Source organism: Drosophila guanche, unplaced genomic scaffold, assembly GCF_900245975.1.
Source record: "Drosophila guanche unplaced genomic scaffold, DGUA_6, whole genome shotgun sequence".
NCBI lineage: Eukaryota > Metazoa > Arthropoda > Insecta > Diptera > Drosophilidae > Drosophila > Drosophila guanche.
The window spans coordinates 2,308,804-2,326,756 of NW_022995751.1; the positions used below are offsets into that span (position 1 = coordinate 2,308,804).

At 44.8% G+C, this 17,953-nt stretch overlaps 1 protein-coding gene across 2 annotated transcripts; it reads left to right on the forward strand.

Annotated features, from left to right (window-relative positions):
* Positions 1-495: 495 nt before the first annotated feature.
* On the forward strand, positions 496-17,313 carry LOC117586824 (zinc finger MIZ domain-containing protein 2). 2 transcript variants are annotated; one of them, XM_034277104.1, is made up of 10 exons: positions 496-1,267; positions 12,960-13,638; positions 13,717-13,884; positions 14,108-14,978; positions 15,046-15,178; positions 15,248-15,461; positions 15,530-16,287; positions 16,354-16,483; positions 16,551-16,913; positions 16,983-17,313. In XM_034277104.1, exons 2-10 carry the CDS (start codon positions 12,973-12,975, stop codon positions 17,112-17,114), a joined length of 3,435 nt encoding a protein of 1,144 aa, XP_034132995.1. In that variant the 5' UTR covers positions 496-1,267; positions 12,960-12,972; the 3' UTR covers positions 17,115-17,313. The 2 variants fall into 2 exon arrangements, with proteins under 2 accessions (XP_034132995.1, XP_034132994.1); XM_034277103.1 differs by having other exon boundaries at positions 496-876.
* The last annotated feature ends 640 nt before the right edge of the window (positions 17,314-17,953 follow it).

A 17,953-nucleotide genomic window follows, 5' to 3' on the forward strand; every position in this document is an offset into this window, starting at 1 on the left:
CTGTGTCTCGCGATCGAAAATATTCAAAAATTATTTGAACAAATACGGAGAAAATACAAAAAAATACAATTGTGTGTCTGAGTATTATTAAATCAACAAATATTTAGTGAAAACACTAAACAAAAAATACCTTTTTGTGACTTGAGCAAAAGTGAACAAAAAAACTAACTACACAAATTTAATCAAACCAACAACGAGCACATTTTTTGGATTAAGTGCTACAAATCAGTTCCTGTTGCAACCAACAACCACACAAACAAGAGCAGCAACAACAACAACCATTTGGATTACTACAAAAACAACAACAGTATTAACAAATCGACAAAATTTTAAACAACAAATTTTCAAAACCTACAAAAAATGATTTGCTAGGCAACCAAAAAAAATTATTACAAGAAAAACAAAACAAGAGCAAAGAAAACACAACAACTTGTGCAACAACAAACAAATTGTGAAAGCGTAACAAACAAAAAGCTACAGAAATTTACAACACAAAATCAAACAAACAAGAGCCGCTAAACAAAAAGTGAAAAGAAAAGAAAAGAGTGAACCTCGCACCGCACATCAAAAAAAAGAGAAGAAAAAGTGTTTGAACCACAGCCAAAAACGTACACGTACAAAGTGCAGTGTTTGAACCCAAAGCTTAAGACGTTCAAAGCGTCCACAAAAATTGAACCACAAAATGTTGCTGTAAAAACTGTCGAAGCAACCAAGCAAACAAACAAACAGCCAAGAAACATCACACACACGAGTGAAATAGACAAGAGACAAGTGACAAGTTTGTCGTCTGTCCCATGTATTTGTTGATGCCATGCAATTGATTCTTGACAAAATTCCCATGTATTCCAAACAAACAACGAAGCGCAATTCCAAAAAGTAAGTTTTAACCTACTCCCAAAAACAAAAGAGAGGGAAAGAAAGAAAGAGAGAGAGAGGAAAGACAATTGATAAGAGTGTAAGAGGGAGAGAGAGCGAGAGGGAAAGACTCTTGCGAAGAGAGGGAGCAAAACAGAGAGTGTGAAAAGTGCAAGCAAACAAACGCCGAACGAAGCAAAAAGTCGAAAGCGAAAAGAGAGAACCCATCCATCCATCCACTGAACTGATAACAGAAGCAACACGAGATAGCACCTGTCGTCTCCTGCAAGAATCGAACATCGAACAACCTAAGCAACCAAAGCAACCACAATCGAACCGAACGCACCATCCAGAACCCAGAAACAACCGAACGAACAGCCATCATAAAACCCAAAAGAAAAAGAAAACTTAGGTAAAATATCTAAAAATAAATGCCACTTAAACAAAACAGAAAAAAGAAACAGAAACAAATCAAAACAGAAATACAGAAATACAGAAATCCCAGCAACAATCCATTCATTCGCTGCCATAAATAATCTCCAGCTAATTCTAAAAATAAACATTCAACAATACAAATTTACCTTTAAGTACCAACAAACAGTTCTTTGATTTAACATTTTTTAATTGTTGAAATGCTTTGAATAAGAAATAATCAGAAAATATTAAACATAATTAAATGGAATGTGCTTTTGTTTTTAGATATTTTTACGTACAAGTTCTCACGTTTTTTTTATACTTTGTTTGTTGTTTGGAAGTTACTTTCTATGTGCATATATACTCCTCCGTACTATATTTTATAATGAATGCATTTATTATTCTTAATAATTGTGCTTCATTTAATTAATTGTAAGAATTGTGTGGCTAATAATGTTTTTTTTTGTGGGGCAAACAAATTCATGAGAGTAAAAAGGGGGAAAAATTCTCTCATAATGTGTCGTTTTTTAAGTGCTTAAGAACTCTTTCAATTATTCTTTATAGCTCTATACAAATTCCATTAATTTTCAGATTAAAAATAAGTAAAAATGACTAGAAAATCCAAACTCCCTTGTGGCTTAATTAATTCGGCGAAATTCTATCGATTATTTACCTGAAATTCACTTCAAAGTTTCCACAACATTTTTTTCTGACAGTCTTTAAAAGGTTGTTGTGCATCTTAAAGAGTCTTAACTTTGACCGACTTTTTGGCACTGAAATTCCCACATCAGCTGTTCATCTGGGCCCCGTTTCCCTCCCTGCCGACCCGTCTCTCTAGTCACACACGCCGCTCTCTCTCGCTGCCTTTCTGCCTCGCTCTCACGCACAGCTGACCCATAATTGACACACACATATACAGAAAGAGAGAGAGAGGCAGACAGAAACACAAACACACATAAACAGACAAACATCCATCGCCATCCCAAGAGCCACACAGAAAACCATTCAGCAAAGAGTCGTCTGGTGCGACTGCGACCCACTGCCACTGCCACTGCTGTTGCTTGCTTTATTGCTTTGCGTTTTGTGTGTGCTTGGAGTTTTCCATTGAACTATTTTCAGGGAAAAGCATAGAAGAAGGAAAGAAGTTGGAGCAGGCAAACAAGCGGTGGGAGAAAAGTATAAGCAGAATCGATACTTGAAGAAGGGAAAATGTTCTCAAAGATCCGCTTCGTTTGTCTGCCGCTGCCCCTGCTGTTCCTGCCTTTGCTCACGTACCCCCGAAAATTCTTGCTGCCTATTTGCTCTTGCTCCTTGCCACACAAACTGCGTGCCACTACATTCGTCTGCCTGCCGCCTCTTCAACAATGACACCAGGGAACAACACATTTAGGGAAAACTACGAAGACAACAACCACACAACACACTTCCCTCCTCCCTACCTCCGTTCTCGTCCGTCACTCAATTTCCAGAGTTCGACAATGTTTTCGCCCAATTTATTGTGTTTCTGTTTTCGTATTTCCTCTGCTCTTTCTTCGCCTACTTCTTCCAAGTCTTCTTCTCTCATTCTTCGCTGTCTTTTGTAAAAGAAAAGGTTCGAAGAACAGCGAAAAAATACCCAAAACCCTAAGACACAACCAACACAAAAAGAAAAAGGTCACTCCACACGAAACGAAGCATTACAACAACCTCAACGACCCCCGTTCCATGCTCTCTCTCTCTCTCTGTCGCTCCCCCGTCCAGCAGTGTCTCCCTGGTTTTTGCTGTTTTTCTCACATGCCACGCATATTTTTTCCCCCTGCCCCAACAAACCCCTCCGCGCACCCCTGCCGCTCTTCTACGCTCTGTTTGTAACAATGAGAAAAACTCTTTGCAGACATTTTTTCGGCTCGCTTGTAATTCATCATCGCAGCGCAGCGCAGCGCAGATGAGAAGAGACGGCAAGAAGAAAAAGTAGCAAAAGAAAAGGCAGTAGGAGAGGGAGAGGGCAAAGACAGAGGATGGAATGGGTGAGGAGTGGAGAGGGAAACGGCAGAGGCTGAAAGATGAAAGACTGAACCAAAAAAGGTTGGAAAATCGTACGGTTAACGGGTGTGTAAGAAAGAAAGAAAAATGCCGACCACAGGTAAACCTTAACCCATTTCGCAAAATGTGAGATTTAGTACATGCAGGCAAAAGATAGATTCAGAGGCAGAGGCAAAAGATACTTTACAGACAGGTAGCGGTAGCAATGGCTGGCCCCCTTATGACATGTAACCCCTGAATACACAGCTGGCATTTCAGGCAGTTCTCATGAAAACTCTCGAAGGAAACCTTCCCAGAAGGAAAACCATTCACCAAAAGATCTTACACTTCCGTTGAACGGGCAAATTTGTCTGGAATGCTCAAGAAATTCCATCAGAAAATGCATCAATTGTTCGGGAAACAATCCATTCAGCAACATATTTCATTATAAAATGCAAAAACTGTACACCAAAATGATCGATAAGGCATGGAATCAAATAGAAATTGATAAGAAGCAAACAGAAAGAATTCCAATTAATTGATTAACGTAATCTAATAAACATATACCAAAGACATTTAGAGAAAAATCCCTTCTGCAAGACAATCCAATTATTTCACAATAATTTAAGCTGTCAATGAACTCAAATTACAAAACTCAAAAAATCAATTTAAAATCGAATGATTTCACTTCCCAAATTAAAGTCTCGCCCGAAACATATTCCAAACAAATTTCATCGTTCAATGATCATCGAGTCATGGCACATCCAGCCAGCCAGCAGATCAATCTATCGGTTAATTAACGCCCTGAGGCTTATCTTAAACACCCTCTAAATGTCATCAACCACCACCAGCCCACCAGACGACCCACTCTATGCGATCCGATCCCGCAGATCCTTAGGATGGGAAACTATTGAGCGCGAGACAGCAACAACAATCATTCATCAATCAACCACCGAAGCAACCAAATCACAACCCATCAAGCAACCACCGAAAAGGACTTGAAAAATGTGATTGCTACCTCTCCTGCCTGCATGCCCCTTCTCCTACGTGTGTGCAGCAGGCAGCCACTTCCTGTTTCTGTGTGTGTGTGTGTGTGTGTGTGTGTGTGGTGTGCCTCATCTGTTTGCCATTTTCACACGGGAAATAAAAATGTGATACAAACGAAGCAAATGACTGAAAAACAAAACCTAAACGCGGAAAACCATTTGCAAATTGTCAACCCTCCAGAGAGAGAGAGCGAGAGTTAGGGAGGGAGGATGAGAGAGAGGATTGGAGGGAGAAGTATCAGGGAAAGAGAGTGTGAGCAAAAAAACAAAAAGAAGAGTAGAGGAGCTTTGCGTTGGAAGGAAGGAAGGATGGATGGAAGGAAGGAATGACTAAATGAATGAGTAAAATGAATATTAGTCGCTTAATAAACCCATCATCATGAAACCGGGGCTGGAAATATACTGCTGGAAGCAACCCCCGTAACGAAATACACACTCGAGGGCACAACAATAGTTACATGTGTAAACCAAAAGCAGCCTAAGGCGAAGCCATTGCAACCCCTAAATCAAACAACATTTTAACCCCTCATTCAAGCAAAACAAAGATTGAAGGTCACACGAAGAGTGAGAGAGAGAGCGAGAGGGAGAGGGAGAACGAGTGAAAGTTCTCTGTCGCTCTTTTCGTGCATATCTTATCAGGAAATTTGAATTTAATTGAACATTAATGGGTTAAGTAGGTGACTTTTTGACGCCTGCAAAGATCTTAGAAGAGAGAGAGATCTTTGAAAGTTTAACTTGCACTTGCCAGTTGTCACATGATAGATAAAAGACACCGAATCATACTGAAAACGAAATGTAGCCCCAAGGAAGTATCAAAACAAAAACCGAATCCCAAACGAAAACATTTAACGACCCAATTAAAAGCCCCTGAAACGACCCGACCGTACGTACCTCTCTGATATCAAAAACTAGACCGAAACGAAACGAAACGAAACGCACCGACCCCCACCACAACACACACATTCGCATAGATATACACGAGTGCTAGTACGAGTTCAATCTATAGTAAAAAATTGTACATATGCTCTATCCGTCGCCACAACAACCTCATAGATAGCACAAACCAGGGAACGAACCACAATCGATGGAAACACAAACCGAAAACCCAGAATCAGAGACCTGAAACCAAACCCCAGAAAAAATCAAAGGCAACCCACAACTGTTATCAGCAGCCTTTGGGGAATAGCAATGGGAATGATGGGTGTGGGAATGGCCAGAGTTTTGGGCTGACAAGCTAATTATAGCCACAGATCGTATGGCTATATCTATGGGGAAAACAATCGCAAATCGCTCCCTACGTTTCTCAGAGCTACTCTGGAATACCTTTCCGTCTCTCTCACGTTCTGACGTTGGTTCTTCTGCCTGGCCGACATAAATTTTGCGCTTCGGTATGCAGAAAATAGTTCAGTTATCGATAATTGCTTATCGCTGTTTACCGTTCATTGTGTGTAGAGTACAACACTAAACAAAATGGTGGCTGGCATTGGTGTTTTGGGTTGGGTTTTTTTGTGAATGGAAATCAAGTCAAGTGCAAAGAGGGGGGGCAGGCGAGGGAGGAAGAAGAGAGGTTATTGGGCGAACTGATTAGCAAAGGAAGGCAGCCATAAATTAAGTTTACCATCGAAAAGTTTAAGAATCAAGGTCTCTTGTGGTTATAATATCACACACTGCCTGAATGTTTCATGGAATTAATCCATTTATATACGAAGGATCTTCTGAAAGTGATCTCTTCGGCCACATTCTACATTCTTGTACAGGTGGCTTCACCTGCCCATCGAGCGCCTCTCTACGCACTTCTCAATAATATTACTTAGTTATCAGAGCAGAGGTCGCCTATCTACCACTTCCTGTCCCATTTTCTCTGCTATCTTCATATCTTTTATGGGAGACACGAGACCTTTTTCAGTTTTGATGATAGCATTTCTGGAACTATTTCTTTGGCAGGTCTCTCTTTCTTTAGCTGTTGCAGCAGTTGATGTTGCTTCAAACTGTTGACTGTTGTCTGCTGTTGTTTCTTGTCTGTTGCTGCTGTTGCTTTGTTGCTTTTAGCTGTACCTTCCAGTAGACATATTTTTATTGGACAAACTGGTTTTCAAGTACGACGTCTCTGTCTCAGTCGCTGTCGCTGTCGCTGTCGATGTTGACGTCGTCTCTGCCTCTCTGCTGGCGATTTATGCGTTGGGTTTTGGGGCTTTGCTTCGTCGATTCGTCGTTGAGTTTCTGTTGTTTTGTTGTTGTCTCTGTCTCTGTTGCTGCAATTTTGGTTTTGTTTTGTTTTAAATTGTGATTTATGTATATTTCTCCCCCGTCTTCCCTCACTCCCTCTCGGCCTGTCTTTATCGTTGTTTGTGCAAAAATACTTGAAAAAAAATTATTGCAGCTTCTTTTTACTTTTGTTCATACATTTATTTGCAGTGTGTGTATGTTTTATTTTGTTTTTTTTATTTGCAAAGCGTTGACAGTCGCAGCCTTCGATTTATTTTTAATGTTTTATGTCTGGTCGTCCGAATTGTTTATGAATTTCGTTGGGTTTTTTTTGTGTTGTTGCTTTGTTGCTTTGTTGCTTAATTGGCGATTAGATAAATGCCAAAAAGCGCAATGACGACGATGACAATGGGAATAGATCCGCACGCGTATGGTGGAGTACCCATACCATGCCTCATCCTCCCTCCCTTCCCCCGCCCTGCCCCTCTCCGCTGGCATAAATTTAGTTTCAAGCAAAAACTGGCACCACAGATAAGATAGCCCCCAAAGCAAACCGCAAAAACCTAAACCAAATCGAAGCCCAAACCAAAACCAAAACCAAAACGAAAACCAAACCAAACCACCAGCTAGAACGTCCGTCTGTCCACAAAAGCACACACAGCACACATAAGTGTTAGAGAGTGCTTTTTTGCACACCTTACACCACACACTCGCTCCCACTGATTGATAGGAAAACCGAAGAAAGGGCAGGCAGAAGGGGAAGTACAGGGAACTGCACATTTGGGGCCCTCCCGTCCGTCCATTAGTGTTCTGATTAGCGCGTGTGTTGTAACAGGGAGGCCACCCCCTTACCCATCCCTTCCATTACGTTGCTCCCTTCATAGTGTGGGGGGTTTTTGTTGTTGTTGTTGCTGTTGCTGTTAGTTTTGTTTATCGCCCAACGACGGAGACAACGACGCCTCGTGTAGACGACAGACACATAGACTCAACCAACACCCATGAACCCAACGAATGCCCATCATCAGACGGCGGAAATGCTTTCGGTTACAAAAATCAGGTATCTAGACATAAACAATGGACTGGCTGGCTATCGGAGTAGTTCAACGACAAAATGCAATTTGAGCAATTAAACAAAAGACAAACAACAGAAGAAAGACAAATAGAAGGAGAATTCGAAAACGAAAACGAAAACGAAAACAACGGAAAGATTTGTCGCTGTTCGCTTTGAAGTCTCTTCTTCCATAATCCACAAACGAGTGGCGCAAAGCTGTTCCTCTTCAAGTGCAGTGCATAACAAATTGTACATTTTACTATGCAAATAATCACCCTCAGCCACAAGCGCACACACAATCAATAGATTAATTGCGATACTTGGCTAAAAACTATGGCAAATGTTTTATGGCCGACACACAAACACATTGCGTATACGCAATATCTATGGGAAAAGGAAGAGGGGAGTGAGGAGGGCAATAAGTAATAAAATAAAAGCCAGTTACAGGTGCCGAAAGCACAAAATAAGAGACACCAGAGTGGAGGTACGGGAAGCACAACAATATTTCAAATATTACTCATGCCCAGCACTCCCTTTAAACACATTCTCCCTGCCCCCCTCCAGTGGTGAGGATGCACCACCGCAAGCGGTAAAACATTTACAAAAATCATTTTTGAAATCCGCAAAATGCAAAAGTTTGAGGCAAACATTTGCATGCAGAGGGAGAGCAGTCGAAGAGAATGGGAATCTGGCTGGCTGCTGCCGGATCGGATCGAATCGGTTTTTAAGGGGGGGAATATGCTTTTACACATATTTCAACAACAGCCCTGTGGTACATGCCCCAGCCCCATGCCCCCATCTCCTAGCCATTGAATGCGAAACGCTGACTGACCATCTGTATTATTTGCATTCGGATTTTTAATCAAAAATTGTGCCATTTTCTTTGGATTTTTTTGTGTGTGTCTCGGTTCGATTTTCATACATATTTTGTTGCATGCTCCGCATGTCTCCTCCACCCCCTCAGTTGCATGAATGTGGAATGAGGTTGCCAGAGGGTTGCTGCTGCTGCTCCTGTTTCTGGTGGTTACTGGCTGGCTTTATTTGCCGCTGCCAAGAGTCTATTATGTTGATTTATTTGCATTTTTATTTTTCATTTTTCATTGCGATTTATGAAAGTCGAGTAGCACGGGGCAAATAAATTATGAAAAGCGATATTTAAGAGCAAGAGCAAGAGCAAGAGCAAGAGTGAGTGTGCGTGTGCGTGTGGGAAAGCAAGAGAAAACTCTGTGGAAAAATACTCCACCCCAACAACGACAAAAAGTGAAACAAAAGCGGAAAATTTATCCGACTGAAAGTGTTGCATACCAGCGGGCGCCATCAAAATTCTACGACAGACAGACAGAAAAAAGTCCTGGAACAGCAGAAAACCCATCAATTCGGGGACTGACTATCCCTTACAAAGGTCCTCCCTGCCGCCCCTTCTACCCCTCCTAAACAACCGCCCCAGCACAGCTAACGTTTCGTGACAGTGGAAATATGGAAAAAAATGAATCCGCAGACAGACGACAACTGCCATAAGGAACACCAACAAAAAAAAAACTACAACAAAATTATTGTTTTTTTTTTTAGGTTTGGTATTTTGTATTTTTGGAAGTGCAATGTATTTGAGGGATAGCAGCACAGCGGGGGTGGGTTTTTAGCATCGGTTATTCGGGTGGTTCAGGGGATCACAGGGCATCAGGGCGTTCAAACACCCTTGAAAAACAACTGTCAAACGCATGTCATGGGTGGAGGGAGGGGAGAGGGAGGGAAAGGGAAAGGGAGAGTGCAGCGAAACAATGAAAATACCAGAGAGGGAGGGCAGGGAGAGAGTGTGAGGGAATGATGAGTGCTGGGACATATGGAAAGGGCAGCAAAACGAAAAAAGAAAAAAGAGAGAGCAAATCAAACATTTTTGATGTGTTATTGCTATTCGCGCTGTCCCCACTGGTTTTGTGGAATGGGCATGATATCCCCTCTCTACCTTTGAAGGAAAATATGATTTCACTCTTTGCCCGAAATTGATTTTTGTCTAAAAACAATGTTCGGTTCTGTCATTTGGTTCTCCACGCACGTGTCTCCACAATAATTCAGGGTCTCGTCTAGCGCTCCCTCCCTCTCTCTCTCTCTCTCTCTCTCTATGGAAATACACTTTTACATAATCTATATGATGTCCATACGTATATATTACTTGTCTGTCTGTCTATGAGTGTGTGTTTTGTTACATGACGCCAACTGTCGTTGGTCGTTGGGTCGTCCGTCGTCTATCGTTTGTAAAAATAAAAGCGCAAAAGCGGCGAGAGACCAGCGCCGCAACAAGAACAAACACGCAAACAATTATAGCAATAAAAAAGAGAGTACAAGGAACAGAAAAATCAGAAAAGAGAATAGATAGAATGTTTTTTAGCCGCAAAAATATAATAGACTTTGCCAGACGTTCAATCCCATAAAGGATTTTCGGCCCTTTCCTTTTGCTGTCTGTCGCATTGCTGAAAAATAAACCAGCGGCAAAAAAATCGTATAATTCATATCGAAATCTGGCCATAAATTGTGAAAATAAAGTCAATTAAAAATCGGTGGATTATGTTCCCCATCTTCTCTGTGTGCAGACACAAAATATGCAATCCCCCTCTTCTTCCCCTTTTGCTGTTAACAAAAACACCTTTGACTACGCCTCTGGGCTGTGGGCAACTGGGTGGCTGTGGGACATACGGAAATCATTTCGTGTGCCAAATGAGAAATAATTTTTATTACCACAGCAAATCAAAGTGCGCACAAATTTACAATTACACAAGCCACACTAGAAAGAGAGAGCAACAGACAGACAGAGAGAGGTAGCCAGAGATCGTGCACTGATTCCGATATAAAGGCAGAGTAGTATCTCTCCTCTCCCAAAGCACGTGTCGCATCGGAATGGAACGGCACCCACCTCTGAACTGCTTTACTTTTGCTCGCGCTCCCTCTCCGTCACTCTTCTCTCTGCTGTTTTGCTTTATTTTTATCTAATCAATGAAGAAATTTATATCTAATCAAAGTACAAAAGGCAGAAACAGAATGAGACTGAGAATTCGAACAAAGCAAAGCAAAGCAAAGGCAAGCGGCCGTCACATCAGAGATGTGTCTGTCCTCTGCCCCCCTCCCACACGCTATGGGAACCCTTGTCCAACTGTCGGTGCAAGTCACATAATGAGACGATGATGATTATGTGATCGGAAAATAACTGTTTGGTTCCCCTTCTCCACACAATCTCGGTATGTGGGTTGCGTTGCTCTCTTTTTATCTAAGCAATGCCGAAGGTCGCTTGTCACATTTGATAAAGGGAGTTGGAAATCTATGCCACATGCAGCCTTGAGGTATGCTAAAGGTTGGCTATCCCACAGTCACTTCACTCGCTGCCATATGCGGGCCACTGTCCGACGACCTAATGACCTGCTTTGCATTGCTTTATTTACCGCTCCACTCCAGTGGTTGCGTTTCTATGTACAGTGTAGTGGGGTCTCCTCTGCCGCACTCTCCTCGCTAGCAGTGGCAGGCAGCACTCTCAATGCTAATTTATCGTCACAGTCGCGCGGCAATCACAGGTTGAGGTTCTCCCCTATACCCCCTGCGCCGTCAACTAAACTTTTGCCATGCCGGGAATGTTGAACTAAAGGTAAGGCAGTTGCTATATCAGTGGGTGCCCAGTATTCGCGCTCACCCGAGACTGAAGTGCCTCTTCCTACCTGCCTTACCTTGTTTGTGCAGCATTCCCTGCCTTCAACCTCTAGATCTTTGTAGACTTTGCCGGGCTGTGGGGCTTTTTCGTCATGCGATTATCAGCCAATCGCTTAGCAATGTGCTATTTATTTGCATTTCGCTCTTGTGTTGCTGCTGTTGTTGTTATTTCTCTTGATCTTGTTCTTCTTGTTGTTGTTTTACGTTTTGTCAGTTTTTGTTCCAGCAACTTTATTTGCTTTTGTTTTGCCCGTTGTTGTTGTAGCTCTGAGCTCTGAGCTGCTTTTGTAGATGCGCAGTTATTGGGAGCGTGTTACTCTCTTTTTGTTTGTTGGTGTGCGGAGTGGAATCAGCCGTTGCTTTTCGCACCTACATACCCTACATACAGCTGTACATATGGCAATTGGAGTACACATGTACTCATGTCGGCATACGAAATCCAGTGAATGTTAGCTGTAGGGTATGCGCAGCTTCGACTTGCGTATGGCTTGAATTTGTGTGTCCACGTTGTGTCTTGTGTTTAGGCAATCTCTGTACCTCTCTTCTTAGTGATTGTTGGCTCCTCTGCCTAAAATGTATTTGTATAAATCGTATAAATCTGATCGCTTACTGCCAGTACAGGGTAGCTACAGCTTCGACTGTGTACAGTCGCTGCGTTTTTTGTGTTTCTCTATTGCCTCTCATTGTTTTTATTGTCGCCTGTCGCCTCATATGCTTTTCATATTACTTTTGCTGTTTAATGGATGGCTGGCAAATATGCTTAATTATTTTTACCTTAAAAGTCGCGCCATCAAAACGAATACGCGAATGCGCGACAACAATTTCAATGAATGTGAGGATAGGAATAGGGTTCGCGCTTGGCGTTGCAGTTGCCTCTGCCTGCAGTGGAGAGAGATGGTTCGATAGAGTAGGCCAGGGGCAGGGATTGCGGATGGGCTGATGGAAAAACAAATGTAAGCCCTGAGCCCATTTGACATTTGGGGCTTAAATGTCACAGCAAATCAAGACAGAGAGATGGAGATGGAGAGAATGGAGAGAATGGAGAAGCAGAGGAGGAGGAGTAGACGGCAAGTGAGCAAGTGCAATGCAAAAGTTTGAGCAAAGAGGAGATGGCGGAGAAACAAAATGGAAAATGCAATTGGAATTGCCACAGCAACAACAACAACAGCAACAGCAACAATCATGAATGACGTTGACAATGACGATGATGGAGATATGGCTATGGGTGATGGGGGGATGGGGCTGAGGAGGTATACTTTGGGAGTGAAATCACATGAGCATAAGCTCCATGGCCCCACATGGCTGACATCATCATCGATAGAGGTCGCAGCACATGAGTCAAGTTTTGAGCGATAAGAGCGGCTCCTCATAAGATGTGAGAAAAGAATTCCCTGGAATTCAGCAGATAGTTTTTTCCCCCAAAAATGTATTTGTGGCTTTTCTCCATTTGTCATAGTCTGTTTCTCTCCTGAAAACTCTCCATACGGTTATCAAAATTTCTGGTTTCGCCTTTTTTCGCGTTCTTTTTAATTTCTCATTCTGGCTAATGTTTGGGGAAAGGGCTGCCATGTGCTGTATGGCAGAGAGGCGGCTGCTGCGGCAGCAGTCACGCCCACAAAGTTATCAAAACCCAATAGGAGTCTTGTCAGAATGCCAACTAATTCGTGGTATTACCTTTGCTTGGATTATTGCAGGAAAAATGATGAAATGAACCAGCAGGCGGGCTCCTCAAGGGCACCAGCCACAGGGGGCCAAATCTCACCGCCTGGTGGCAGTAGCACAAACAACAACAGTCTCGATCAGCAGCAGCAACAACAGCAGCATCATTCGCAACACCAGCAACAACATCCGCAACACCAGCAGCAGCAATACTACAGCCAACAGCAGCAGCAGCAGCATCAATACCAGCAGCAACAACGCGAAAGTTTTCTGGCCTACCAGCAACAGCAGCAGCAACAGCAGCAGCAACAACAGCAGCATCAGCAGCATCAGCAACAGCATCACCAGCAAAGATCCGCAGGATTAGGTGTCGGAGGTGGTGTAGCTGGTGGCAATTTTATGCTCGGCAATGAGCTCATTGGAGGCGACAGCCTGCGCAGCCTGAACAACACTTTTGGACCCAATTCGGAGTTTACTTCGCTCACGAGCGGAGGCACCAGTGGCGGAAGCGGAAGCGGAGGCGGAGGCGGCTCCACTGCCTCTCTGGGTGGCTTGAGCACCTCGACCGGCCAGAGCGGACAACAGGGTTATCCAGCTGCCATGGTGGCAGCGAATCAGCAGCAGCAACACCAACAGCAACAACAGCAACAGCAACAGCAGCAGCAGCAGCAACAGCACATGTCCGGCATGGATGCCATGGGTGGTTACAGTCAGGTAAGGATCCCAGCGGCAGTCCAATATTTCCAAAACTTTTCTCTACGAGGTTTCTCTTCTTTTTTCCCCACCTTGCAGATGAGCGGCGGCATGCATCCGGGCGCCAATGGTGGCATGATGTCCAATGCCCAGTACATGAATGGAGGAGGAGCCAATGGGCAGGCGGGCGGCTACAATGGCAGCCAGGGAATGGGCATGGGCTATGGCAATGGTGGAGGCGGCATTGGACCACAGAGGCATCATCAAGTGAGTAACCAGAAAACGAGTCAGAGAGTGTCCAAATGGACAGATGTTTTCGAAACAGAAACAGAGTTTTCCACAACTTTTAAGCGATGATTGCATCAGAGTTTGAGCTCTTGAAATCAAATGAAGCATAAACCTTCGCTAGAAGTGGAATTAGCTCACATTTCCCCGCTGCTTTTCCAGCTATTTCCCCTCTCTAAACCCATTCTCTCCACCTTCTTTGCAGATGACGCCCATGAATCAAATGCAATCCATGTCAATGGTGGGCCAATGCCCTGGAAGTAATGGCGGTGGCTTAGGGATGAGTCCCATGCAGCAGCAGGCTGCCCAGCAGATGGGCGGCGGCATGAATCCCATGGCAAAGATGCAGGGCATGGCCAATGGCGGTTATCCGCAGCAGGCGCCGCCGCCACAGCAGCAGCGTCGCATGGCCCCGTATCCCCATCCGCAGATGCACATGGCCCAGAAGCGAGCGGGCGCCGGAGCAGGCGTTGGCGGTGTCGGCGGAGTGTATCCGAATCTTGTGCAGCAGCAGCAGCCGCCGCAGATGTACGGCGGCCAGCAGATGCATCCCGGAGCAGGGGGTGTGCCGCTGCCGATGCAGGCGGCAGGAGCAGGGAATGGCTACGGGCGCGGAGGGCCAATGGTTGCCGGCAGCGGTGGTTACGGCCGCATGTCCGCTGCCAATGGAATGGGCCCGAATGGGGGACCCGTCATGGGACCCATGGGTCCTGGTGGCATGGCCGGCGCTGGCATGGGACCCGGTCCCGGCTGCATGAGCCAGCAGCAACGTTTCATGCCACAGGCTGGCGGTGGTGTGCCCGGCGTTGGGTACGGAGGAGCTGGCGGCCCGGGTGGAGCATTCTATCCTGGAGCTGGTGGCGGCAATGGCGGAGGAATGCCACAAGGAGGCGGCGGCAGCATGTGCCCGGCGGGACCGGGTGTGGCCACAACAGGCAATCCCTACCAGAATCAAGGTTTCCAGCAAAACTATCAGCACAGTCCAGTTCCTGGCAATCCAACGCCACCGCTGACGCCCGCCTGCAGTGTCCCATATGTGAGCCCCAATCCGGACATAAAGCCACCAATGGATAACAGTAAGTTTAAACCAGAGATCAGCAGACATCGGTGGCTAATCCAACGCTTCTACTCTCCGCTTCTTAGGTGAAGAAATGAGACTGACATTCCCGGTACGCGATGGCATCATTTTGGCACCGTTCCGCCTGCTGCACAATCTGTCTGTGAGCAATCATGTGTTCCATCTAAAGCAGAATGTCTACAATACGCTGATGTGCCGGTAAGTCATTGAATTGATCCCATCTACAGAGTTGTTCGATGTTTATCTTGGATCTTTTCCCTCTTTTAGCACCGATTTGGAGCTGCAGTTAAAGTGCTTCCATCAGGATGATCGACAGATGAACACCAATTGGCCGCACACCGTCACCGTCTCCGCCAATGCCACGCCACTGAATATTGAGCGTTCCGAGAAGAATAGCACGGCATTGCGTCCGCTCTACTTGAAGGCTGTGTGCCAGCCAGGACGCAATACCCTACAGCTGACGGCCAGTTCCTGTTGTTGTGTAAGTGGAAAACATTAGAAATCCCTCACGAAACACTCTCTAAACTTCGTTATCCCCCCTCTCTATAGTCACATTTGTTTGTGCTGCAACTAGTCCATCGACCATCCGTGCGCCAAGTGCTGCAGACGTTGCACAAACGCAATCTGCTGCCGCTGGAGCATAGCGTGCAGAAGATCAAGCGAAATTTGTGCCTGCCACCCGATGGCCAAGCGGTGGGCAATGGCTCGGATGTGTCGCCATCGCAGCAGTGCACCAAGATCTCATTGAAGTGCCCCATAACCAAGTCTCGAATACGCCTGCCTGCCAGGGGGCACGAGTGCAAGCACGTGCAATGCTTCGATCTGGAGGCCTATCTGATGATCAACAGCGAGCGTGGCTCCTGGCGCTGTCCGGAGTGCAGCAAGTCGGCCATCACCGATACCCTGGAGATCGATCAGTATATCTGGGCCATTCTCAACACGCTGAGCAACTCGGATGTGGATGAGGTGATCATTGACTCGTCTGCCAACTGGAGGGCTCTGCAGCACAACGGCGGCATGCCCAACGCCCCGGCAGTTGGTGGATCCGCTGCCAGTGGAGGAGGAGCATCTACCCCCTCGAATGTTCCTACTAGCAATCCCATCAGCAGCAATGGTCCCAGTGTGATGCCAGCCATCAAGCAGGAACTGATGCCTGTCGTCAAGCAGGAACTCTGCGATGACATGGCCAAGGTGATGTCCCCGGGCTCCACACAGCTGCCCACGTGGGACAATTCACAGGCGATGAGTCCGTACAATATGCACGACATGAACTCCATTGCCAGTGGGAATATGATGGGCAATCAGCAGTGAGTAAACCCTAAAATTATCCTCTGTCAGGGCAGCCAATAATCATCAATAATCTCTCTCTCCAGTGGCAATCGCGGCAGCTATGACAACTTTAGTGGCAACCACAGCGATGGCAGTGGCGGTCTGTCCAATGGCGATGGCGGTGTCAACTCTTTGGATCAACTAAATGCCATGGAAAAGTCTCTGAGCGATCAGGTAAGCTAGGACACAAGCCAAAACCCACAGATGGTTGCTTATTTGCTGCTTTCTTTTCTTCGATTAGATGCCCCATACACCGCACACGCCTGGTGCGGCCAGCCATCCGATGACACCGGGTGGACCCCCAAGTGTTAGCTCCTCCCACAATGAGCCCATCAGTGGGGGCACACCCAATGCCAGCAGCAGCAACAATAACAACAGCAGCAGCACGGGCCACAACTCGCCACAGACACCGGGTACGCCCAGTCGCATGGGTGGCGGCATGGGTAGTGCAGAGAACCAGCAGCAGCAGCAGCAGGAGCAGCTCCTCAACAGCCTGATGAACAGCCAGACGCAGCTGAAGTTCACGGAGACGGATCTGAGTGCCGAACTGCAGAGTTTCGATGCGGCAACGGCAGGCATCAATGACACGGCGCATGATCTGAATGTAAGTTGAAGGATTAAGGAGAGCCTCAGGCGAACTCTGGCTAATAGTTTTATTTCTTCTTAATTGTAGCTACTGCAAGATGTGGATCCCATGGAAATTCTCTCGTACCTGGATCCCCAGCCAGACCTCAATACGCCTCCTTCCAGTGGCAGCAGCAACAATAATGCCAGCGATGACTTGCTGGCCACATTGTTCGACTAAAGGGAGCGCGAGAGGGAAAGGGAAAGGGAAAGGGAAAGGGAGAGAGAGAATGCAGGAGAATGATGAAGGAGTAATGGCAGAAATACCATAAATTGTATATAGTATTATTAATTTTAATGAAAAAACAAAAAAGAAAAACAATCTGCACTACAGAGCAAAAGTCGCGTACTTCAAACATTTTTTCGTTTCCTCACACTAAGAAAAAGCAAAAGCAAAAGCAAAAGCAAAAGCAACAGCAACAATTGAGAAACAACAACAACAACAAACAACAGCAAGCAGCGGCCAGCAGAAAGCAACAATTTGTGTATTTGCCCCCGTGTTTGAAAAACAATGAAATGTGATTTAAAAATTAATTAATTAAATTAATTGGCATTTAATTTAAAAAAGCAACCAACAACAAGAAAAAAACGTAAAAAATGTACCACAAAAAGCATAAAAAAACTAACAAAACAGTCATTATACCATATAAAAAAAGAAAACAAAAAGAGAATGAGAAAGAAGCACAGAAAACCCATTTAGTTGAGAGCATGAAAATTCCTTCAATGAAATTTACGAATTTAATGTGTAATTTTTTTCCGACAGAAGCAGCAGAAATATTATTATTTAGATATCGAAATCGAGATATGCCGTCAGATATGTCACACGCTACATACACTCTTTTATTCGTTTTGCATTACCCCGTAATAATTTTAAAAGAATTTTAATTTTGTTGTGGAATGTTTCTTGTTTCTGTTTTTATTTTTTTAATATATATTGTACAAAGTATTACCAGGAGAATGGAAAATCAGCAACAGTTTTACAGAAACGATTCGAAAGAAGAAGCATGAGCAAACAAAAGC